At 43.6% G+C, this 26995-nt stretch overlaps 1 protein-coding gene across 4 annotated transcripts in view; it reads left to right on the top strand.

The window, feature by feature from the left end:
- The window catches only part of PIP5K1B (phosphatidylinositol-4-phosphate 5-kinase type 1 beta), a 91823-nt gene that overhangs the window by 20351 nt on the left and 44477 nt on the right, over positions 1–26995 (top strand). For all 4 annotated transcript variants that reach the window (XM_039357378.1, XM_039357375.1, XM_039357376.1 and 1 more), the window contains exons 2-3: positions 7119–7202; positions 15887–15955. In XM_039357378.1, coding sequence (XP_039213312.1) covers positions 15887–15955 — 69 coding nt within the window. In that variant the 5' untranslated portion in view covers positions 7119–7202. The remainder of the gene's footprint in view (positions 1–7118; positions 7203–15886; positions 15956–26995) is intronic.

The following is a 26995-nucleotide window of genomic DNA, read 5'->3' as shown; positions in this document are numbered from 1 at the left end:
ATGTGTACTAGCTCTCCATCTGGAAAAACCAGCTCTTAAAAGATGCATACAGATACATTATCTATTTTACCTATTTGGGCTGTATATTTTGCCCTAAAGGCCTAAAAGCATGACTTGTTCTTAGCACAAGAGCAGTTTTAATTCATTCTGTGTTTTCTTGTTTATTTAGATTTATGGAAAACATATGAGTCATTCCTTAGCTCATGACTATACCATTGTATATTTTGCTTGTTTAATTTCATGGTGTACAAAATGCATACATTTGTAACACTGTATTCAGTGTTTATATGTCTTACACAGCTTTATTCATAAAGACAGATTCATCTTATAATATCCTTCCCTCTTCACACACGCTTTTTTGTAAATATACTGGGAGAGTCAGTCTTTTTCTCAAAAGTTTCAGCATATCAGATGTATGTATAACACATATATTTTACTCAGAGATAGAGTCCTTTAGTTTAACCAATAGAAAATAAGAATCGTCTCTAGGGAAATTAATTCCTAATGAATGTTTTGTGAGAATTGTTGAGTCTGTATTCAAAATGACAGGTAAGTTTTGCTTTTCCGAATTAAGGCTGCAAGATTGAAATGGCTTTAATTGGGGTTTCTTTGAGTTAAAGCTGCAAGGCTGAGAAGGTTTTAATTGATTTAAACAAAAAACTAGGCATATTTCAAGGGCTGTGTGGATTTTCATAAACAATATTTTCATTACAAAATATTGCACCTCCACTTTTTCTGTGAGCACAGATATTTTTTCTATGTTCTGTTAAGGAGAAAGCCATAGCCTGTCATCTATTTCTGTAATTGAAACCTTTTGATATTGAGGGATATTTCGATAGGTGCAATAACCCTGAGTCCCTGGAAGCTGGAAGGACCAGAAGCTGCTGGTAGTGACTAGTTAAGCAGAGAACAACACATGATGGAAATGAGGGCAGAAGGGGTTTTGCAACACGTGGGAAGAAATCTACCTAGAAACTCAAAAGTAGAAAAAAGGCAATGACAAACCACTTCTGTATTGTTGCCAAGCAAATTGCATGGAGATGGATAAAACATTTAGACCAGTTTGAATGTCAGTTAATGAGACTACCTAAAATCAAAAAGCACTTCACTGGTTGCAGGGGAGGAAAAGTGAACATTTATGAGTAAATCTGGAGCTGATAATGTAGTCAGGCAAAACTACAAAGAAGTCTGGTATTCTAGGTTCGAGGTCCCCAACCTTTTGGGCAGCAGAGACCGGTTCCATGGAGAAAGGTTTTTCTGCGGACCAGAGGGGGCATGGTTTTGTGCACTGCCTGCATCCAGCGGATGGGGTTTGTGCAGACCGGTTGCTGGCATGCCATGGCCCGTTATCGATCCACGGACCAGGAGTTGGGGACAGTATAGAAAAATGAGCTCCTCATTTTATAAGGAGAAATGCAATTGGAACTTGGAATATAAAAAATATATGCCAGAGAAAACTTGAAACTCTCCTAGCAGAAATGAAGTGCACTAAAGTGGATGCTAGTGGGTGTAGACCAATTGGAGTAGGTTCACCTAAGTACATAATAATAGTCAGGATAAGAGATGGTGGCATTCCTAGTATGGTTTAGTATATCCGTAGTTGGCATTCATGGTATGATACAGTGAAAGACAATGCAGTGGAAAGAATATTTATAGAGGACATTGCTGACTACATGTTCAATTCCAACCCAGGAAACAACAGAATCATATCTACAGCATTAGAATGAATATCCAGTGGGGGAAAAGACATTTGCAGTTGATAGTAATTGGTTTTCCCTTGAATAAGCCATTGCTATTTCCTCTTTTCTTCCTATAGATGGAAACTAAAATATAACTTTAATCATGTACTGCAACATTCCATGCTTATGATCATCAGGCATTTTCTCAACTGTTCCAGCCATTTGGAGAAGGAGCATTTCCTTAGTGACAGAGCACCTGTTTTCTGAATTCAGATTCAGTTTGAATTAGTGCTTGAATCATTGAAGACTCAATGCCTTTTGGAGCAAGTAATTTGGTTTGAACTAATGATAAAGTAGCTTTGAATGTTCATATATGTTCTAGATTGGGTGAAAGCCAGTTAAAGGAGGTGTTGGATTCCTGTCTTAAATTACAGAGTGTGTTTTTGTGTTTAATCATATCCTATCTTGTAATACATAGTTTCAGTTGGTATGTCAAAGTTGATGTTGCCAAGATTATAACTTTTTATCTTTCTATCATTGTTTGTTGGCCCTGTAGTCTTGGAGAAACATTCAGTTTCAGTATATAAAATACAAATATCTCTTACATTTTTAATATCTTCATCCATCATAGAAATTACAACCAGTAGGTCACTTCCTGGCAAAAAATACTGCAAAACAGTGCTTTAGTGTTCCATGCTTTGGGCATGATTATGATTTATTTTTTTATAATTCTTTAAATTGTATTTTTATTCTGATACCCACTACTATTAAATAAGCCATATAATATTAAGAAAGTTGAAGTGAATTGCTGCTGTTGAAGAAGAAGTAAGTTCTTATTTGTAAATTGTTCACTTGAGAAATATAGATTTGCACATTAAATATTTTTTGCTGGCTGCACTCACCAATTATTCCTACTGCAGATAATTATATAAAGACTTCCTCTGGAAAAAAAGTCTTGATCATGAATAAATGAAGAAACAAGAATATTCATTTCTATATTTAGGTATCATTCCTTTCTGCTGAAACACGAGTTTGATTATTCATATGGATTCTTTAAATACAAAAGCGTTTAATGCTCTTACTAAGTCCATGTGTTTAACCAAGAATTGTTTTATTCTGTTTGCTGCATGGCATTTAATAGGATTTCAGTTGACATGTTGTTAAATGGGTATGTGTCTGAGCAGTCTGGTACTTCTAAAAAAACAGTCTTTCTCCATAGTTCCTTGCTTTTTGGTAAATGTTTGTCTGAATAATGTCTCAAATAGATCTTCCTTAAGTAGCTTGCCATATTCCTCTAGGTTTTAATACTTATTTATTTATTTATTTATCAAATTTATATGGCTGCCTTCTCATAGAAAGTGATTCTGAGTGACAATCCAACAAAACAGTAGAAATATAAAGCAGTCATTGTTTTAAACCATTATGTAATCATTATTAAAAATAATTAAAAATGATAAAAACCAAACTAAGACAGGCAGAAACTAATAGGCAGAGGAATGTTAACAATAAGTTGTTAACTAGTTCACCTCTCTCGGAGTCCTCAGGCCTGTTGGCATTGCCCCCATAATATATTTTTCTTGTTGTTTGTTTATTCTGAAGTTTATGAAAAGACTGGTTGGCATCATGCTGGGCAGCTCAAAAACTATGGCACTCCAGGAATGTCCTTTTGCTGTAATCAAAGAGGTTCTGCAAAGAAGTGACAAGAATTGGTGGACATGCATTCCAATAAAAAACTATTCTGCAGATGAAAAGGAAAATGACCCACTGTGCTGAAGGGGAAATTAAGGGATCATATTTGGACAAAATGTACACTTAACAAATACAGATCTCTATTGATTTGAGAACCAGGGTATTTCATCTGTCTTAAATGATAATGAAACTTTTAGACTCATTTCCTTAGACACACCCAGAAGTAAAATATTTTTTAAGTGGAGTTTGATCTCTGGTGATATCGTGGACACAACCATGCTGTTTTCTTGGCAGTAGCATGCACATACATTGCTGTTTCCTCCCTCTAGTTCAGTGGTTCTCAACCTTTCTAATGCTGTGACCCCATAATACAGTTCCCCATGTTGTGGTGACCCCCAACCACTTATACATCACCGGGTGCCAGGGGCATGCCAAAGAAAAGGGGGAAAAATGGTGGACAGCCTTGTTTGGCGACCCCCGTGAAATGGTCGTTTGACCCCAAATGGGGTCCCGACCCACAGGTTGAGAACCACTGCTCTAGTTCCTAGTTTAGGCTGCACTCTGGTGTTTCTCATTGCTTATATTCAGGTTTTGATCAAGCCCAGTTCCACCTAGTTTTGAACTCAGGCAGGGTTGGCCAAATGTTATCCCTTCTTATGGAGGAGAACACTTACTAGAGGAAAATTCTGTTAAATAACTTGTGACTCATTGGGTCATCGTCACATCTAAACAGAGAAATAAAATGACCATGGATGGGCAAAAAAGCAATGGAAATGGGAACAATTTCCAATTTCCTGCTGGCTTCCCCATTGATGTTGTTTGTGGGAAGCTGGTAGGGAGCACCAGAAATCACTTCTCCTTCTTAGCTGTCCTCCCTATTTTGCAGAGGGGAACGGGAACAAAGGAAATCACGGACCGCAACAAAATTGCACCCCCACTCCCCATCCCAGCATGTCCCTGAGGGTCTCCTCTCTCCAGGAAGTAAAAGGGTTAATCCATCGACTGTTGATAATCTCAGCCAGCCCTACCTCGGAAGCAGGCATTCAAGCCGCTTCGTCACTCTTTCCTCACCATCCATTGCTGTATATAATTTCCTATTTTAGCCGCTATTCCAGAGCAGCCAATCATCCCTCACTGTCGATTGAGTACAGAGACCACAGGTTGTGCCTCATAACCTGTGGGTTTTTGAAAAGTGTACTTGGAAGATGTGCTACTGAAGTGAAGTGGCCACAACTTTCCCAAATTTTGTTTCCATAGGAGTCATGGATCCTGGCATTCTGCAAATTATCCCCTCTGACTTATCTGGGTTCAATAATTGTTGCCCTATATCTTCCATTTTTTCTCAACCGAAGATAACAAGCAAACACAAGAGATTTAATATACAGATCTTATTTGGTCTGTGATTCTTCAGATGATAATGGGAAGGGTAAACATGAATACACAAGTGTTAAATTTGGAAGCATTGTTTTTTATGGCAGACTGCATCAAAAAGTTATTTTTCTTTCAAGCCATAAGCTTTTTTTCGTCACACATGGATACACACATACAGACGCGAACACACACACGTGATATTTGACCAAAAGGTTGAAGACCCCAGATTTATTTAATTCAGTTTAATTTGCAAGTGTAGTTGTTCTGCTAAAGAAATCAATGCCATTTTTACCTGGGCAATATGAATCCCCATGTTAAAAAAAAGATTTTTCTCCAAATAAATTGGGAATAAGCAAGCCTCTGTTACATTCCAAGTTCAAGGCTATATTGTACTTGGTTTAGTTATTTCAAGATAACATTGAATTAATTTTTCTGAAAATATTTCCTTTCAAGTTGGTATGCATAGAAATATGCTTTGATGGCCAAGGGGAAAAAACTACATATAAATCCACCTCTATGTAGACAGAGTGCAAGGATAGATGAGAGAATCTGCTTATTGTGTAAACAATATGATTCTTTGATGAGTATATAAAGACCCTTAAATGATCATCGTATGTAGAATTTATTAAGATCCAACATGGAAAAAAATATTTTATGCTGGGTGCCCATCTATTGCAGTTTAAAAATAAGGCATTTCCTATGTATTAGGAATTTACTAATGCTAATATTTCCTGTCAGGAAATATTCTGTGGAAGAATATAAAGGCAGTATAACATATTAAAAACTGATATTTGGCATTGGGGGGAAAACTTTTTTTTTGCTAACAATTTATTTAGTATCCAACGCAAATGGTTATATAAAAAGAATTTCAAACAATCTTATATAAAGCTTGGTCATAACATACTATTTGCTAGCTTTGCATTTATAAATAGCTTTATTTTCTTGAAGTATAGTTTCAGTAGTTAATTGCTCATTATATATTTCTAATCTATTACAGTGAAAAATAAACAGGATCTTATGGCACTATAAAGACTAACTAGTATATTATAATATATAAAAAATATGGTCTTAATTGGTTAAAGATACCACAAAGTTGTTTGTGGTATTAATTAAATATAAATTATCAGCATTGCATTCTAGGATTACATAAATTAAATGTTACCATAACCAAGAATGTCTAGGTACAAGGTTATATGATTATGTGGGATAACCTTTTAAAATGTCATTATATTTATACGTATATTGAAAAAGGATTTATTTTAAAGCAGCCCTGTAATTAGCATAGTTTTACAAAAGTTGCTTGTCACAAGACTGAGATGCAGTTCTCAGTCATTAGATTTTTTTTATTCTGTTCATCCCCTCCTTTTTGTTGAGGGGTGGGTTTATCCAGAAACTAGAAGCAAGTTTTCACACACACTTTTTTGTAGTTGAAGAGTAGTAAACCTGGCTGCACAAACAGTAGTAAATTGCTTATTTTCCCAGTTATTAGAGAAGTGGATGGAAACTATAGAACCGTTTCCATTGTTTTGCATGCTATTGGAAGCAAAATCTCAGAAGCTTGATAGGTAAACTAAGATTTGAAAACTAATTATGATCCTATCAGTCCTCTTTCAAAACACATGTGGTTTTGCTGTTGTAATAATATTTTGTATGTGGATACAGTGAGCTTTCTATATAAATGAGCTAACTAGCTTCATAGTTCCTTTTCATGTATCTTTCAGGCAGCCTCACAAAGGTCTACTGAAATAAATTCTTCAGTATATTTTAGTAATGGTCTGCAATGTAACGTGCATCTATTGCTTTTCATAAATGTGTAATGGAGTAGTCCTTGAGATATACAACTATAATAGAACCTGCCCATTATGATCGTATGTCGTGATGGTTATAAAACCGGTCGGTCATGCGTGACTTTTTTCACAGGGGTCATTAAACTAATGTGGCAGTCATAAGTGCGAATGCTGTGGTCATTAAGCAAATGCCACAATCATAAATATGACCCTTTGTCGGTTTTCAGCAAAACTCGTAAAAGGCAGTCATGTGCCCACAGGACACTACAAAATGTGACCATGTTGCCAAGTGCCTAAAGCAGGGTCATGTAACCATGGGGGGGGGGGAACTGGCTTTTGGAACTTCAGATAAAAAAGGGGGTGGGTACAGTCTCGTTTTTCAGGTAAGTTGTAAATCGAGCACCCCCTGTAATTAGAATGATCATAAATAATGTATGAATGTAATAACACATAAATGATTGTGTGTGTGTGTGTGTGTGTGTGTGTGTGTGTGTGTGTGTAGGGCCATGCTTTTGTTTATTTGTTATTCTGTATTAAAGTATTTTTTTAAATAACCCTGGTTAATAAAAGTACTTCTTTTTTTTTTTAACAGTGTGTCCTGGAAAAATTGACTGCATCAATGAAAGGGCTGACTCCCTCTCTCAACTGCAGACGGTTTGTAACATAGCTAAGAAAGGTACTTGACGTTCTAATATTATTGATAACAGTATGCTGCTATAAATAGGCCTACAGTAAGAATGGAAAAATATATTTGTGATTACAGGTAGTCTTTGATTAAATATGATAATTAGAACCAGAATTTGTATTGCAACGTAGTGTCCGTGGGGGGATGGGCTACACAAATGTGTGCAGGCCGGGGAGAGGGCCCTGTGGCATCATCTGACTACAACTGGACAGGCACTTGCTTGCCTGGGACCCACACTCATCCTACCACTCGGGCTTTAAAGGAGAAAAAGCAGCAAGAGTGACAAGGGGGGGTGACTTGTGACTTTCCCTGCTGGCTTCCCCATTAACTTTGCTTGTGGGAAGTTGGAAGGGAAGGTCTCAAATGGCAATCGTATGATCATGGGCTGTCCAATTGTTGTAAGTGCAAGCCAATTGCCAAGTGTCCGAATTGTAATCATGACTGTAGAGACACTGCAATGGCCACAACATTAAGGACCTGTCATAGGACTTTGGCATTCAGCTCTATTGTAACTTCGAAGAGTCATTTAAACAAGTGGTTGCTAAGGTGTGCAGAGTCTGGGCAGTTTCTAAATGTTTTATGATCATAGAGTTTAACATAGCTCTTTGAGTGACCAAAAGAGTAGATTAACAACCTAAATAAGAAGGACATGCATTTTGACTAATAACATGTTTAATGTAGGCATCAATCTGTTAACTACCACATTTTAATTTCAAAGAAGGTTTTAGTAAAGGAATATTTATAGCATGAACTATGAACCTCCATCTTCTGAATGTTGCTTTGCAATCAGCCTGTAAAGCCAGATGAGCTATTTAATGATACTTCTTAAATTAAGATGTTATCTATGAGAGGACATTATGCCCCTTATGTAGTAACTATATCAGCTTGCAGGCCCACTCCACCATTTTGGTGAATGCTTTTTTTTTTTTTAAAGAGCTGAACATTTTGAGTCTAGAAAATGCAATCATATTCTCTACCAGTTTATCTGTTCACCAAGATATCCTAGAAGGCTTTTCACTTTGTCTAATGACGATTGAGACATGGCTGGTTGGGACACAGGAGACAGACTTTTCAGAATCCCATACTCACTCATGTCTTTACGACCTCCTGGCTCTTTGCTTGCCACTAAAATTATAAAACTTTCTAATTGGTATTTATCTTGGTGGGTTTATTATTATTTTTATTTGCCTTTGCTCTGTCATCTGTCTCTTTTCACTATTTGTGCATGTTCTATGCATAAAGAAATAAGAATTACATTCAATAATGTTGGTTATATATAATAAAAAATTCTCTGATGTACTCATGAATTTTTTGCCAATGCCCCGAGAGAATCCCTCCACAGGTACAGAACGGGAATGATTCAGAGATATTTTAAAGATCACTGAAAATGTTGCATATAATTTATTTGTAAAAACTCCTCAGATGTCTAGTAGAGGCTAGACACCCATCTTTCTGTGATGTTTTGATTTGGATTCCTGCACAAAGTTGATGGGACTGATTTCCCTAAATAACCTATGATTCTATAGTTGTCCTACATTCAATAGAAACAGATAAATATACAAGGGTATATATACTTGTGTAAATTCTGAAACCAACAGACCTGAACAGGCCTCCAGCTATGCTAGACATATTAGGATAGGATTATAATTCATCCATGCAATCCAGGGGGCCATTAGTTGAATATGGTGATCATAAAAAATGATGGCCATCACTGATTATTAAGTAAGATAGAACTATTAGTGAAAAATCTCTCAGTCCAAATTTTTGCTTTGTCTTGGGTAAGATTCTTATAAACAAATTTTTTCCTGTAAGGAGCTAAAGGTAGCTCTTTATTATATTCCATGTGGCTTTGGTTGCTCAGTTGTTGAACTTCTTTGTTAGAGAGACCTGGTTTGACTGTTATTACTCATGCTTCAGTATTGATCAGATTAGGAATGCATTGCTTTTAGGACTTCCCTAGACAAGTATTGGTTTGATTCACCATAAGAGGAACCACATTATTCTCCAGCAGGATGGCTGTAGAGTCCAAATGGATGAATGGATGGGTTCTATGACGGCCTTCCTGCCTGGCAGACTGGGTAAAAACTTCGGCCACACCCCTTCCTTTGGGCGTGACCCCAGTTTTAACTCAGTCTCGAAGCCTGGTAGACGTGCGAGAAGCAGCTCTCAGAACAATAGGAATTTATCCCAAAAGAAAAGGGAAAGAAGCCTCTTCCTTCCATTTGAATGAAAAGCTCTCTGGCAGCTGATAGAACTTAAAAGGCACAGCCAGGATCGGCGGAGTTGTGAGTGGGGCGTCAGGGCGGCTAGCAGGGGAGGCTTGGAACGGGGCCGGATCGCTCGTCGATATCCGGCCCGCCGAGCAGCTGTTTGGCGCGGGGATCCCACCGGGTTGTTCGTCGCCCTCCGATCCGACAAACAGCTGAGTGGCCGGCTCGGCTCGGCCGACAGAACTGAGGCGCCGCTCAGCGCGAAACAGCTGAGCCGCGCGGGAAGCGGCAAACTGCGGCGCTGCTCGGCATCGATCAGCTGAGCGGCGCGAAAAGCAGCCCTGACTAGGACAGAGCCTTAACGCTATTTTCCTTCCCTCAGAGGAGAGGCGCAGCCCCTTAAAACCAAAGGAGTCTCCCTTACTACTGAATTCAAAGATCCGCCATTGTTTAAACCGCGTGGCTTCCCGGGCTATCTTTGGGAGGCGTGGCTTCCTCCCATTCGCCATTTTGAACAAGCGGATTCCCGCTGCATTTTCCCTTGGGGGTGGGGCTACCACCCGGACTCCTTTTCCCTGCAAGCAAAGAAGGGATCCCTTTAGGTAAGGATCTGAGGTTCCTCAAGAAAATAAGGCAAGAGGAAGGAAGAGGGAAAAGGAAGAGATCCGTTTTGATCGTGGTCTGCTGCTACAGCCACAGACTGGGGGAGAGAGAGATATAAACTGCTCTTGTCTGGACTAGGTGAGGAGGTGAGGAGGAATTTTTTTCCCTGACTGTTCCTATAGTGACCTTTAGTCACTGCCTTGCAGGATCTTCTGTCCAAAGACTCCTGTCTGTCCGGCCATTGTCTGTATAGGCAGAAGAGGGCACAGCCCCAAGCATCTGCATCTGATCTGCGTACCTCATTCCCCCACTCCAGGCATTACCTACTCGGGGTGTCTGGCACAATGGCAGACAATGTCTCGTATTCAGTCACACAGGTCCCTCAATTGTCCCCCCCACAGCAACAACAAAAACGCAGATCTTCTGAGTCAGAGGTGGGGGGGAAGAAGAAAGCTAAAACAAAGCACCTTTCTCAGAAGGGACAGTCTAAAACGGCTGAGCGAGAGGCTTTGAGGAGACATTTGGCTTTAGAAAGACAAATTAGCAGGGCACAGAGAACCAATGCCAATGGGACAGATTTGGTTTCCCCTGTCCCAGCGGTGGCGCCCAGCACAGAGCCTACTGCCGAGGAAGTGCTCAAGACTTGGTCTCCTCCTGGGGAAACTGAGCAGTTAGATTCCTCCAATCCCTCCTCACCAGCTTCTTCACCCGACCACACGCCAGCGACTCACTCCAGTGACAAGGCGCAGGAGAACATATGGTCGGCACAATTTCATGCATTCATGCAGGATGCATTCTCCCAGTTCATGGCTTCTAAGGGGCAAGTGGCCTTTCACACACCCCGTAAGGGTCGGGCTAGGCCACCCCCTACCAGTACCTCTGAAACTTCCTCTCAACTGGGAGAGGGTGACTCAGTGGACCTTGACATGTCAGACATGCCCCTCTCGGAGGACGAGGAGACTGCACCTGAGCAGGCGACGAGCTCTGGCCTCTTTAACCCAGCGCTCCTAAAATCACTCCTGATAAAGGCAGTTTCCACAGTCAACCTAACATCAGTACAGGATGAGAAGCCCTCAACAAGCAAGGAGGCCAATCCTCTGTTTGCCAAAAAGGTTCCACAAGATAAGTACATTCCATGTGCGGAGGTCTTTATGACCACGCTGGAGGAACAATGGTCCTCACTTGCAAGCCCACCGGCACCTAACAGCGCGGAAAGGAAGCTTTTCAACCTATCTCCCTCCTTCTCTAACATGTTAGAGGTTCCTGCTGTAGATAACCCCTTAATCTCATTATTTTCTACCTCCGCGATTCCAGGAGACATGGCGGAGGTCTTGAGACCTGAGGAGAAGAAATTTGAACACTCCCTCCGGCGTTCCCATATGGCTGCAGCCTGGGCGGCCAGAGCAGCCACCTCATCATCATTCTTCGCGAGGGCCAGTATCATGTGGCTGAGGGAACTGCAAGGCACGGTGCCTCCAGACCAGGTCAGAGTACACCAAACATTGGCCAAGCTCCTCGCGGCCTCGCAATTTGTCTCTGACGCTTCACTGTACGCAACAAAGTATGCGGCTAGATCCATTGCGGCCACAGTGGCCTCACGTAGGCTACTATGGCTCAAAAACTGGAAGACAGACCTGAGGTCCAAATGGCGTCTTTCGACGTCCAAATACAGTGGAGTAGCCCTATTTGGCTCCATTTTGGACCCACATGTCAGCGAAGGCAGAGACAAGAAAAAAATCCTGGTACATCCATCAAAGAAGTTAGACAGGAGAGGCAGTCAGGACTTCCGGAGACAGGGCTCCCGCCCAGGAAGCTCCTGGGAATGGAGACAGCCCTTTCGATCAGGGCAATCCTGGGACTGGCCCAGAGGCTCACGATCCTTCTACCCCAGACAGGATCGAACCCAGGATCGCCAAAGCCCGGGAGCCAGGGGCCAGTTCCAGTCCAGACGCCCATACAGGGGAGCGGGAGGCAGATCCTTTAAGCGTACCAAGTGACGCCAAACAGGATACTCCCATTGGGGGTCGGTTAGGAAATTTCATCGAGGTCTGGGAGCAGACCACGACCGACGCCTGGGTCCTGGAAACGATCAGGCATGGCCTGACCTTAGACTTCTGTTCTCCCCCACCAAACCGGTTCATCAGATGTCCCATCTCCAGAAGAGCACACAAGACGAGGCTGATAACTTCGGCCATAGCCCACCTCCTGTCAATCCAGGCCATAGAGAGGGTACCAAAGGAGGAGGAGGGAAGAGGATTTTATTCTATCCTCTTCGTCATCCCAAAGACATCAGGAGGGTGGAGAGCAATCTGGGACCTGAAGGGCCTGAACTATTTCATAAAGTACAGGAGGTTCAAGATGCACTCCTTGAAATCCATCCTAGCCAGCGTCAGGGAAGACGATCTATTATCCTCAATAGATCTCACAGAGGCGTACCTACACATCCCCATTCATCCCAGTTACCGGAAATTCCTCAGATTTACCTACGCGGGTCGACATTACCAATACAGGGCATTACCCTTCGGACTATCATCAGCACCAAGGGTATTCACCAAGATCCTAGCTGTAATAGCGGCCCATCTCAGGTTGATTCCGGTTCGCGTTCAGTTTTATCTGGACGACATCTTGATTCAATCCAGATCTCGGGAGCAAGCAAGGGCAGATCTCGAGACCACGATCCGAACCCTACAGGGGCACGGATTCTCGGTCAATCTAAACAAGAGCCACCTCACTCCCTCAAGGAGACTGCAACACCTGGGCGCGGTGATAGACACGTCACAGTGCAGGGTATACCTTTCCCAGGAGCGACTGATCAGCATATCCAAGCTAATTCACCAAATTCAAAAGATCAGGAGAGTGCCCTTGCTACAACTCTCGAAGCTCCTGGGGAAGATGATATCTTGCATGGGCATCATCCCATGGGCAAGGCTCCACTCGAGGGAGTTGCAGTGGTTCCTCCTACCCTACCAGAGGGGGAACCTCAGCACCTCCAGCAAGAGGGTGCTGGTACCAGCACAGGTGATGAAATCACTAAAATGGTGGCTATCCCCCACGACACTCAAGGGGAGCATATTCAGGGAACCAAACAGGGTCACACTCACGACAGATGCGAGCCTGTTCGAATGGGGGGCCCACCTGGGAACCCAGATAGCACAGGGCCAGTGGGGACAGAAGGACCTGTCACACAGCATCAACTGGCTAGAGCTCCGGGCCATACACCTGGCCCTCCGTCATTTCTCTCACCTAGTAACGAGGAGGCACGTCCTCGTGCTTACAGACAATGTAGCAGCCAAGGCACATGTAAACAAGGAGGGAGGAACGAGATCAGTGGAACTAATGAAGGAAGCATTGGCGCTGGCCCGATGGGCAGAAACCAATGTGAGTTCCATCAGAGCGGAACACATCTCAGGGGAGACAAACACCCAGGCAGACTCCCTGAGCAGAGCCAAGGTGGACCAGTCGGAATGGCGTCTGGACCCGGTTCTCTTCGAGGAGATCTCCTGGAGGTTCGGACAACCGCACCTAGATCTATTTGCCAACCACAAGAACACACAACTCCCCAGGTTCTTCTCCAGATTCCCGTCCCCGGGATCGGAGGGAACGGATGCTCTCAGGTGCCGGTGGCCGGCGCAACTCCTGTACGCCTTCCCACCGCTGCCATTAATACCGGCGACCATACGCAAGATGATCCTGGAGGGCGCAGAGATGGTCTGCATTGCCCCTCACTGGCCACGGCGCCCGTGGTTTGCCGACCTCGTGGACCTTTCGATATCACCTCCGTGGAGGATTCCCCCGGACAGGGTAAAGCTCAGGCAGGGCAAGCTTGTACACCCAGATCCCCAGTGGCTACATCTAGCCGCTTGGCATTTGAGCGGCAAAGCTTAACTAAACAATCTTATTCGGCAGGGGTGATATCGATCATACAGGCATCACGAAGAGCGTCCACTAATAGGATTTACGACGCTACATGGAAGGGATTTTGTAGGTGGTGCGCTTCGCTTCACCTAGACCCGACCACAGTATCTATCCCTAATATCCTAGATTACCTATTGGAGGGTCTTAATAAGGGCCTGTCAGTCAATACCATCCGCAGACAGATATCGGCCCTCTCAACTGTACTCTCCTGCGACAACTTAACTTCTCTAGCACAACATCCAGCGATTAGTGCTTTCTTAAAAGGGGCATCTAACACAAAGCCCCCAGTCATACACAGGTACCCGTCCTGGAACCTGCCTAAGGTCCTTCTAGCCTTGACATCAGCACCCTTCGAGCCTCTTGAAACATGCTCACTCCATCACCTATCACTGAAGGTATCTTTCCTTGTGGCAATCACTTCAGCAAGGAGAATCTCAGAACTTGCAGCACTGTCAGTAAGGAAGGATCTATGTACCTTCTTCAAAGACAGGGTTGTTCTTAGACCAGACCCGACCTTCATTCCGAAGGTAAATAGCATCTTTCACAGATCTCAGGAACTTACGCTTCCTGATTTCTGTCCAAGACCCAAACATAGGCTAGAACACAGATGGCACAAGCTAGACGTGCGGAGAGCGCTGTGTTTCTACGTGAAACGCACCTCGGCTTTCCGAAAGACTGAAGCATTATTTGTGTCCTTTCAACCAGCAACTATGGGAAAGAAGGTATCTCCTTCCACCATAGGCAGGTGGATCAGAGCCTGCATAGCACAGGCATACGTCTCACAGGATTTGCCAGCACCCACTCAGGTGACTGCCCACTCAACTCGGAGCGCAGCCACATCTGCGGCGTGGCTAACACAAGCTCCGGTGGAAGAGATTTGCAGGGCCGCAACCTGGTCCTCACCTTCGGTTTTCATTCGACATTACCGTTTAGATTCCCTAGCAGCAGCAGACGCGGCTTTTGGCAGAAGAGTTCTTCAACAAGTCGTATCTGCTCAGAGTTCGGTAGCCTAGACATTCCCTCCCAGGGGGACATGAGGGCTTTGGTATGTCCCATCCATTTGGACTCTACAGCCATCCTGCTGGAGAAGGGGCGTTGTCTTACCTGAACGCCTTTTCTCAGCAGGATGATGTAGAGTCCAAGCCCACCCAGAGGATAGGTCTAGGCAGGGAGAGAATAACGATATAATAAAGAGCTGCAATGTTAATTCCAACAAAGTTTCTCGCCTAAGTTAAAACTGGGGTCACGCCCAAAGGAAGGGGTGTGGCCGAAGTTTTTACCCAGTCTGCCAGGCAGGAAGGCCGTCATAGAACCCATCCATTCATCCATTTGGACTCTACATCATCCTGCTGAGAAAAGGCGTTCAGGTAAGACAACGCCCCTTTACTAGCACCGGCTATCCTGAGCATGTTATCAACCTGGTATTTAGAGAAGTACATTGTTATTGATTTGTTTCCAGTCTGATTGAGGATTGATTTTAGTGTTTAAAACCTTAAAAAGACCGGGGCTAATAACGTTTGAAGGATTACCTTTTACAACCGTGAATCTGCCAGCAATTAAAGTCTTTATTACAGGCGTCTTTCTTGTTCTCTTAGTTACTATCTTTCAGGCACCAGAATAAGTCTTTCCAGAGTTGTTGTTATTGCTGTGCCTTAATAGCATTTAGATTTTAGAATATTCTGTGATTATCCAGAGATAAATTTGGTTTAGAAATTAAGGGCTCCACAAATTATCCAGAGAATGGGGAAATAATAACAAAGTCCATAAGTGTCAATCTATAAAGCCCACTGTCTGGCATACTTAGCTGCACTACCACCAGATTATTGATTTTAAAGTAGTTGTTGTTTGTACATTGATGTCTTATATTTTATGTTTTATTTAATTTGATTGTTGTCTTTCTGGAAAACACTAGAAATAAAATGCTTTTGTGTTTTTAAATCTTTTCAGATGCAAACTATAGCTGAAAATGGAGATCCCCCTTCTGAAAAACAAAATGAGGAGAAAACATATAAAAAGGTTTGTAAAATTTCATATCGTTTTGAATGATTCAAAATAATTTCATTGTTTTACAGCTTATATAGGGTGCTAGAATGGACTCTCTTCTCGGTTGTGCTTTATGATTCTTTGAACACAACAAAATAGGTTTGGATACATAGAAAATTGCTACTATCCAGTTATAGGCAGCAGTTTGCTAGCCACTACAGGCAGAACCTTCTGGGGCACAAGCCTCAAATCAGTGCCTTTCCCCTTGCTTTCTGAAATAGAAAATTAATCACTACAAACTCACTTCTGAAGCTATGCCTCTTTCCTATTGGAAAACATTAAAGGTACTGCCAACCTTACTGATAGTAGCTGTTGGGGGTGGCTTTTTCTGATCCTGAATGCAATAAAAAAAAAAAATAGTGCCAGACCTGTGAGAAAGGACAAGGGGAAAAAAAAAATCACCAAGGCAGAATTGTATTTATGTGTATCTGTATAAATTGTATTTAGTGAAAATATTTATATTTTACCTTTATTATTTTTATCAACAACTCAAGGCATAAACATATCTAACACGCCTCCTTCCTCCTATTTCTTCTGGCTTTCATGCCTAAGGCAGGACTAGAACTCATGGTCTCATGGTTTCTAGCCTGGTGCTTTAACTACTAAACCAAACTGTAAAAGGTTTTGCTTAGAATGTCAGTGCTATTTATTTGAAGTATTTCAGCCACTTTCTACAACTGTACTCTCACAAAGCAATACGTAACCAAGAGCCAAAGTATTCTACATCATAACATAATAATTAAAGTTTTAGTTTAGAGCAGTGCTGAAGAAATACAGTACAAAACACTAGACCAGTGGTTCTCAACCTGTGGGTCGGGACCCCATTTGGGGTCGAACGACCATTTCACGGGGGTCGCCAAACAACGCAATCCGCCATTTTTCCCCCTTTTCCTTAGCTGTGCTACTCCCTTTTATTCTATTGGCTTTTGAAAGCCAATAGAATAGACTCTCTTGAATAGAGTCTAATTCTATTGGCTTTCAAAAGCCAATAAGAATTGTCCAGGCTGTCTCTGCCCTGCTGAGCCCACCAAAAGTCCCATTCTGCAAACAGTCTGCAAGTTGTCTGCAGCGAAGGCGAGCTGTCTGGAAGCTTCCACCCCTTCCTGCTGAGCAACTACTAAAAATGTAAGTAAAAGAGGGCCAGGGGTGGGAGATGGGAGGCTGGCGGGCGCAGGGAAGGTTGCTGGCATGCGTGGGCCCAGCGGGTGCCTTACCTTCCTTGGGCTGGGCCAGCTGGTAGCCCAGCTGGTGGTTGGCCTGCACCGTCTCTGCCGCTTGCCAGCTACGCCTCGGCCGGCACAGGGGGCGGCATCACGCATGTGCGGCGCTCCTGGGCAGGGAAAGTCCTTGACTTACGACTGGTTGGGTAGTCCTCGACTTACGACTGGTTGAGTAGTCCTCGACTTATGACCGGTTGGGGGTCACGGCATTAAAAAAGTTGAGAACCACTGCACTAGACTATGGCTCTATTAAATTGATGACTACATTAAATCTAAATAACAATAACAACACAATGTTAATTAGAAAGAGAATTCCGTAGTTGCCATATATTACAAATATAAAGAGATGAATTAAAAACATTAGAAAAACATATGGTTCTTAGGAACCAAACAAAAAAAATAGCCTTAAATGGTATAGTCATATCATGTGATATAATTACAATTGTAAAATACATTTTATTATAAGAACAAAAAAGGGAAATTAACCATATAAATCATGTAATTTAAATCTCAAAATAGGGGTTCACAAGTCTCCCAGTGTTGAAGTACTTGTTCAAATATAGAGAGATTAACTTTCTATAACATGATATAATTGATGAAGAATTCTACTCTTGTTATTGATTGATTAATCAAGTTTATATAGCTGCCCATCTTACCAAAGCAGCTGTGGGCAGTGCATGATAATAAATTAAAAATATAAAAACAGTGTATACAAATTTTAAATACTGGTAATAAATATACTAAAAAAACTCAAAATACAATCAGAGTGGAGGGAGAATAAGAAATGACCCCTTAACAATCTTGCCAAGTGTTTAGTTCCATGGGAGCCTCACTTCTCCAGCAGGATGACTGTAGAGTCCAATGGTTAGGGTTCTATGACAGCCTTCCTGCCCGGCAGACTGGGTAAAAACTTTGGCCACACCCTTCCCTTGGGCGTGACCCCAGTTTTGACTCAGTCTCGAAGCCCGTTAGCAGCTAGCAAATTAGCTCCTGACAAAGATTGACAATTAGACTAAAACCCTCTGCAAAATTTACAATTCAATTGGAAAACTCACAGGGAGGCCTTTTTTTCCTTGCAGCCTTGGCTCGAGGCTCCGAGCAGCCGACAGATCGCTGTTCCCACAGGCGTCGCGTGAGGAGGTGGTGAGAGTATCGTTTAAAAAAAAAAAAATTAGCCGAGAGAGCCTGCGAGAGGCAGCGGAGATACAGGGAGCGTCGGCTGCCCTTATCTCCCAGACCAGCTGAGGCGCGCGAAATCGGAACCAGGGCCAGTCAGAACAGCGGCGTTCAAGGTTTTTGGAGGTTTGCCAGCAGGCAACTCGCCCAGTCTTTAACGGCCGGCTTTAATTTAACCCTTGTTTCACCGGATTACCTGGGAAAGCGCAGCCCGTTTCGGGGGGATCGTTAAGGCATCAGTAACCCCCCCCCCCGCCTAAAAGAAGCCTCCTCAGCCAACGGAGTGAACGTTGGAGACAAATCCGCCATTTTGAGACTCGTGGTTCTCTTTGGCAGTTAATAGGAGGGCGTGGCCTTCACCCAGACGCCATTTTGAGTGCACCTCCTTTAGCCTCCATTTTGGGTGTATTCTTATAGCCTCCATTAAGGGCTCATATACTTGAAGGTTTCCACAGGAGTGTGGGATAGAGAGGCAGAGGGAAAGGTAGAAGGACATTTATAAGCACACCCGGTGGACTGTCTTTACAGCCACAGATTGGGGAATTCATACTCACAGCACTAGCAAATCTTTGGCCTTATATCAGTGCCATTGCAATCAACCCTGGTGAAGGAAGGGGAGAAAAGTTTGAACTGTTCCACTGTTCTTCAAGGTGACCTTTAGTCACCGGTCCACAGGATCCTTCCTTGCAAAAGGACCTGTCTGTCCGGCCATTGTTTCTTCTGGGCAGAATAGGCCTTCTAGGTCTTAATTATCTGCAACCGATCTGCGTACTATTCATTCCCCACCCCAGGTATTGCCTACTCGGGATACCTGGCCACAATGGCAGACAATGTCTCGTATTCAGCTACGCAGGGCCCCCAATTGCCCCCCCCACAACAACAACAAAAACGCAGATCCTCAGAATCTGAGGTGGGGGGGAAGAAGAAGGCTAAAACAAAGCACCTGACTCAAAGGGGCCCATCCAAAACAGCTGAGCGAGAGGCCTCAAGGAGACATTTAGCTTTAGAAAAACAATTTGCCAGGGCCCAGAAAACCAGTTCCAATGGGGCAAGCATGGTTTCCCCTGCCCCATTGGTGGCCCCTATTACAGAACCTACCCCCCAGGAGGTTCTCAGAACTTGGTCTCCTCTGGGGGAAACTGAACAGTTGGACTCCTCCCACTCCTCTTCACCTGACTCGTCACCAGACCATATTCCCACTGTGGCTGCGTCCACGGACGGAGCTCAGGAGGACATATGGTCTGCACAATTTCAGGCATTCATGCAGGATGCCTTTTCCCAGTTCATGGCTTCTAAGGGCCAAGTAGCCTTTCAGCCATCCCTTAAGGGACGAAGCAAGGCTCCGGCTACAAACATTTCTGAGACTTCCTCTCAAATCGGAGAGGGAGATTTACTAGACCTAGACATGTCTGATATGCCCCTCTCGGAGGATGAGGGCACCGCTCCTGAGCGGGCAACGAGCTCTGGCCTCTTTGATCCAGCTCTTCTAAAATCACTTCTGATAAAGGCAGTCTCTACGGTCAATTTGACCTCAGTTCAGGAGGAAAATCCTTCTACTAGCAAAGAGGCAAACCCTCTCTTTGCCAAGAAAGTTCCACAGGACAAGTACATTCCTTGTCCTGAGGTTTTCCGCACCACGGTAGAGGAGCAATGGGGTTCCCTAGCAACACCACCAGCACCTAACAGCATGGAGAGGAAACTATTCAATGTTTCTCCTTCCTTTTTGGGCATGTTAGATGTCCCTGCAATAGACAGTCCCTTGATCTCATTATTCTCTACTTCTGCGATTCCAGGGGACATGGCGGAGGCCTTGAAACCAGAGGAAAAGAAATTTGAGCACTCCCTCCGTCGTTCCCACATGGCCGCAGCCTGGGCGGCCAAGGTGGCAACATCATCATCATTCTTCGCCAGGGCGGGTATAATGTGGCTGCGCGAGCTACAAACCACTGTACCTCCAGATCAGGTCAGAGCTCACCAAACTTTGGCCAAGATACTGGTGGCATCACAATTTATGGCTGACGCCTCACTTCATGCAACCAAGTATGCGGCAAGATCCATTGCGGCCACAGTGGCCTCTCGCAGACTACTGTGGCTTAAAAATTGGAAGACAGATCTGAAGACCAAGTGGCGTCTTTCGACGTCCAAGTACAGTGGGTCATTTTTGTTTGGATCCATTCTGGATCCACATGTAAGCGAGAGTAGGGACAAAAGGAAAATTCTAGTCCATCCATCAAAGAAATTAGACAGGAGAGGCAGTCAGGAATTCCGGAGGCAAAGTTTCCGCCCAGGCAACTCCTGGGACTGGGCACAGCCCTTTCGACCAGGGCAATCCTGGGATTGGTCTAGAGGCTCACGATCCTTCTATTCAAGACAGGATCTTTCCCAGGATCGCCCAAACAGGGGAGCCAGAGGCCAGTTTCAATCCAGGCGTCCCTTTAGAGGATCGGGAGGCTGACCCTTTAAAACGCGCCAAGTGATGCCAGACAGGACACTCCCATAGGAGGTCAGTTAAGGAATTTCATCGAGGTCTGGGAGCAGACCACTACCGACGCCTGGGTCTTGGAGACAATCAGGCATGGCCTGACCTTAGACTTTTGTTCTCCCCCACCAAACCGATTCATCAGATGTCCCATCTCCAAAAAGGCACACAAGGCAAGGCTGATAACCTTGGCCATAGCACACCTCCTGTCAATTCAGGCCATAGAAAGGGTACCAAAGGAAGAGGAAGGAAGAGGATTTTATTCCATCCTCTTCGTGATACCAAAACCATCAGGAGGGTGGAGAGCAATATTGGACCTAAAGGGCCTGAATTATTACGTAAATTACAGGAGGTTCAAGATGCAGTCCCTGAAATCCATCCTAACCAGTGTCAGGAAGGGCGACCTCCTGTCCTCAATAGATCTCACGGAGGCGTACCTGCATATTCCCATCCACCCCAAATACCGAAAATTCCTCAGATTTACCTACGCACACCGGCATTACCAATACAGGGCACTACCCTTCGGTCTATCCTCAGCCCCAAGGGTATTTACCAAAATTCTAGCAGTAATAGCGGCCCATCTCAGGCTGATGCCGATGCGTATACAGTTTTATCTGGACGACATATTGATTCAATCCAGCTCATAGGAGCAAGCAAAATTAGACCTCCAGACCACAATCCGCGTTCTACAAGAACACGGATTCTCAGTCAATGTAGAAAATAACCATCTCACTCCCTCAAGGAAGCTACAGCATCTGGGAGCGGTGATAGACTCGTCCCAGTGCAGGGTATATCTTTCCCAAGAACGTCGAAGCAGCATCTCCAAGCTGGCTCATCAAATTCAGAAAGACAAGAGAGTACCTTTGATACAACTCTCGAAGCTCCTAGGAAAGATGATATCTTGCATGGGCATTGTCCCTGGGCAAGACTCCACTCAAGGGAGTTGCAGTGGTTCCTCCTCCCATATCAGAGGAGGAGCCTCAGTACCTCCAGCAGGAGGGTCTTGGTACCAAAAAATGTACTGAAATCATTGAATTGGTGGATATCCCCTATGATGCTCAAGGGGAGTATATTCAGGGAGCCGAACCGGATCACGCTCACGACAGACGCGAGCCTATTCAGATGGGGAGCACATCTGGGAACTCAGATAGCGCAGGGCCAGTGGAATCAGGAGGACCTCATTCACAACATCAATTGGCTGGAGCTTCGGGCCATTCACCTGGCTCTACGTCAATTCTCCCACATAGTAACGAGAAGACACGTTCTCGTTCTAACAGACAACGTAGCAGCCAAGAGCCATGTCAACAAAGAGGGAGGAACACGATCCTCGGAACTAATGCAGGAGGCATCAGCTCTGGCTCGATGAGCAGAGGCAAATGTGAGTTCTATCAGAGCGGAACACATCTCAGGGGAGACAAATACCCAGGTAGACTCCCTGAGCAGAGCCAAGGTGGATCAGTCGGAATGGCGTCTGGATCCGGCTCTGTTCGAGGAGATCTCCCAGAGGTTCGGACAATCGCATCTGGACCTATTTGCCACTCCCAAGAACACTCAACTTCCCAGGTTCTTCTCCAGATTCCCGACTCCGGGATCGGAGGGAACGGACGCTCTCAGGTGTCGGTGGCCGGCGCAACTTCTGTACGCCTTTCCACCGCTGCCATTAATACCGGCAACCATACGCAAGTTGATCCTGGAAGGTGCAGAAGTAATCTTGATTGCTCCACATTGGCCACAGCGCCCGTGGTTTGCCGACCTCATGGATCTTTCAATATCAGCCTCGTGGAGGATTCCCCCGGACCGAGTAATACTCAGTCAGGGCAAGCTTTTACATCCAGATCCTCAGTGGCTACAACTAGCCGCTTGGCATTTGAGCGGCAAAGTTTAACCAAGCAATCCTATTCCTCAGGGATGATATTGATCATACAAGCATCAAGACGACCTTCGACAAACAGGATCTACGATGCTACATGGAAAAGTTTTTGCAGGTGGTGCGTCCTGCTTCACCTAGATCCAACCTCAGTATCTATTCCCAATATTCTAGATTACCTATTGGAAGGACTTAATAAGGGCCTGTCAGTCAACACTATTCGTAGACAGGTATCGGCCCTCTCAACTGTACTTTCCTGGGACAACCTAACCTCTCTGGCGCAACATCCAGCGATTAGCGTCTTTTTGAAGGGTGCGGCCAACACTAAACCTCCTGTTATACACAGGTACCCGTCATGGAATTTGCCCAAAGTTCTTCAAGCTTTGACATCAGCACCATTTGAGCCTCTTGACTCATGTTCTCTGTATCACCTATCGTTAAAGGTAGCCTTTCTAGTGGCTATTACTTCAGCGAGAAGAATCTCGGAACTAGCCGCGCTGTCAGTGAGGAAGGATCTCTGCACCTTCTTCAAAGACAAGGTCGTTCTTAGACCAGACCCTGCATTCATTCCAAAGGTAAACAGCATCTTCCACAGATCTCAGGAACTGATTCTTCCTAATTTCTGCCCCAAACCCAGACATAGACTAGAACAGAGATGGAACAAGCTGGATGTACGTAGAGAGTTGTGTTTCTACGTAAAGCGCACTTCGTCCTTCCGTAAGACGGAAGCATTATTCGTTTCCTTCCAACCATCAACTATGGGGAAGAAAGTGTCATCTTCTACCATAGGTAGGTGGATCAGAGCCTGTATAGCCCAAGCCTACGTCTCGCAGGCTCTACCAGTGCCCCCGCACGTGACTGCCCACTCAACACGCAGCGCAGCCACATCTGCTGCATGGTCAACACAAGCGTCGGTGGAAGGAGATTTGCAAGGCCGCAACCTGGTCTTCTCTTTCTGTATTCATTAGGCATTACCGTTTAGACTCCTTTGCAGCAGCGGATGCTGCCTTTGGTAGAAGAGTGCTACAGTAAGTTGTATCTGCTCAGGATTCGGGGGCCTAGACATTCCCTCCCAGGGGGACATGAGGGCTTTGGTATGTCCCAATCATTGGACTCTACAGCCATCCTGCTGGAGAAGGGGCGTTGTCTTACCTGAACGCCTTTTCTCAGCAGGATGATGTAGAGTCCAAGCCCACCCAGGTATTAGGTCTAGGTAGGTATTGGACAAGGAGCTACCGTATCGAATCCAACAAACAATTCTCGCCTAAGTCAAAACTGGGGTCACGCCCAAGGGAAGGGTGTGGCCAAAGTTTTTACCCAGTCTGCCGGGCAGGAAGGCTGTTATAGAACCCTAACCATTGGACTCCACATCATCCTGCTGAGAAAAGGCGTTCAGGTAAGGCAACGCCCCATAACTAGGTCTTGAGGGCCTTTTAGGATGTCAGAAGGGAGTTGGCCAATCTAATTTCAGAGGGAGAATTGTTCCATAAGGCATGCACCATGGCAAAGAAGGCACCTCTCTGTGATCTACACTTGGTAGATCCCTGATCGATGGGATCTACAACATGCCTTCTAAGCCAGATCTGATCCGGCAAGCTGATATAAGTGGGGAAAAGTGGCCCCACACCCTGAAGGGTTTTAAAGGTTAAAACCAGCACCTTGAATTGGACACAGAAGCAAGCAGGCAGGCAGTGTAGTTCTTGGATAAAGGTGTAACATGCACTCTTCCAGGAGCACATATTACTGCCCATGTCACTGCATTCTGTACCAGTTGAAATTTCTGGATATTCCTCAAGGGTAACCCCTTGTAGAGTGCATTGCAGTAATCTAATTTGGAGGTGATTATGGTGTGAGTGACTTGTAAACAGGACCTGCTGATTCAAAAACAAGTGCACCTGGCACACAAGACAAAGCTGCCCAAAGGCCCTCCTAGCCATGACTGCCATCTACTCATCAGGCAGCAGTTATGAGTCTAGGAGAACCCGAGGATTGCACACTGGGTCTGTCTAGGATAGTGTTGGTGGAGATTCTCAGTCATCCAAGTCATGATTGTCCCAAAGATGCTTTTGTTTTTCTTTGAAAACATTTTGCTTCTTATCCAAGAAGCTTCTTCACTTCAGACCGGATGGTGGGGAATAGAAGGATTTTGCTATAAGCTCAGATAATTTATAACATTCTGTACTCCAAATCTAAAGTCGTGCTCTCTTCCACTTATTTGTTCACATTTGTTCCAGATTAATAACTCTTTAAAAAAGTCCATTCTACGCTTCTTGAATGATTTGGCTCTCCTAAATTCTATCATAGTCTTGAGGCAGTAGCTCATGTCTAATGATGAATATTGTTGACATTATTAATTTAATGGCTTGGCCTGAGAGCCATTTCTAGGCTTGAGAGGATGAAGTCTTCTAAAGAGAGTTCCCTTTCATCACTGCTAATCTTGCACTGTTGCAGCATACCCCACAGTTCAGCAAATATGATGTAGTTGTGCACTCTTTAGAAGCTAATATTTGTTTAATCAAGTCTGTGTTGACTCTGTAAAGTTTAAGGTGGCGAAGGAAGCAGTAATTACTTGGATGTTCTAGTTCTGTAAGATAAAACTAATGTATTGAGCCAGTTTGTAGATTGTTTTCCAGAAAACCTGCAGGGAAAAAACCCTCTGAATAATTGGGAAAGAAATTGTTTTTAGCGTTTCGCCAGATTTTCTTTTCAGTCCTCAAATAGAATTTTTGGCCTAATTTTTCTGGGCTTCTGTCCCCAAAAGTCATATTAATGAATATTCAGGCTTCCAAACTTTGAAGTAAAATATGTATCTGAATTTGCACCTTTAAAAATGGCTGATTCGTGTTAAAGTGAGTTGGAGAATATTCAGAATATCGGTATGCAAACCGAAGAGACAGAACAGTTTGGCTCACACAAAATTTTGAGCAGAGGTAAATCTGTTACTTTTTCTTTTCTCCATTTAATGTTATTGTAATTATTTTTCTTTTAAATGATTGCAATAAATTACTTGCTTACAATACACAAAATAAAAGGCATTAAAGGATTAGGATTCGTCAATCCTCCTTTATAAAAATGAATACTTTTACATCTATTTAAGATTATTCCTTTTTCTTAAATGATCTGTCTTCTAGGCCAAAACATTTTCTAAGTGGCTGCTTATGCTTTAGCATTATTCTTTTTGATTTATATAATATTTCTTTTTATTCATTCTGTAGTAATACGAGCAGTAACTGCATCATTTACAGAGGCTTTATTCTATTTTGAGAATACTTGATGTATGAAAACAGGAAGGACTCATGGTATTTTATAATTTTTGATTTGACATTTAGTCATCCATAAAATAAAAGCATAATTATACAAAAACACATGAGATCTGTTAGCGTTTTCCATGCACTGTACTTTAGGAATAATAACAGCCATCACATTGTGTTAATAGATGCAGTTCATTTATTTCAGGAAGTAAATCTAAATCAAGAGTAGGGTGGTAGTTTTAAATTAAACTTTTATTTATTTATTTAAGACATTTGTATAGCTGCCTATCTTAAACCGAATTCTGGGTGGCTTACAATGCAGAATTTAAATATATACATAACAAAATCCAGAAACAATAAAACAATTCCAATAAATTTAGCTCAACAATTTAAGACAAGATCCTTTGAAATACGTTTGTCTAATAAGATACAGTACCCTCTGTAATGTTACCGAACATTTAGGGGGAGGATCTTTCTGAATTATAAACTCAGTGTAGAACAGGGGTCCCCAACCCCCAGTCCATGGTCTGGTACCAGGCCACGGCATGCCAGCAACTGATCTGCACAAACAAGCAAAGTCCCATCTGTGGGATGCAGGCAGCACACAAAACCACACACTCTCCGGTCCATAGAAAAACCTTTCTCCATGGCACCAGTCCCTGGTGCTCAAAAGGTTGGGGACCTCTGGTGTAGAAGAACCTACCTTGTCTTGAGATTCTTATGAATAATGAAAGATGAAATGTCCACCGATATTTATGACTTCCTGTCATAAATAATGTTTATCATACTTGATAACCACATAGTGAAGCTTGTTAGTTTACAATTTCATAATTGAGACACAATGTTCTGTATTTGCTGACGTATAAGCCCATCCATAGATAAGCAAGTCTAGAATTTTTAACAAAAATACCATGAAAAAAACGTGCCACCTGCAAATAAGCTGACCTACTATTTTCATGTGGATGGGCTTATATGCAAACATATATTGCAAATACAGGAACTTTTGGAAAGCATTATTGT

This window comes from Crotalus tigris, unplaced genomic scaffold (assembly GCF_016545835.1).
Source record: "Crotalus tigris isolate CLP2741 ecotype Arizona unplaced genomic scaffold, ASM1654583v1 scf7180000018916.1150873, whole genome shotgun sequence".
In the NCBI taxonomy this organism is placed as follows: Eukaryota; Metazoa; Chordata; class Lepidosauria; order Squamata; family Viperidae; genus Crotalus; species Crotalus tigris.
Note: the sequence above shows the minus strand (reverse complement) of the source record. Positions and strands in the feature narration are given on the sequence as shown.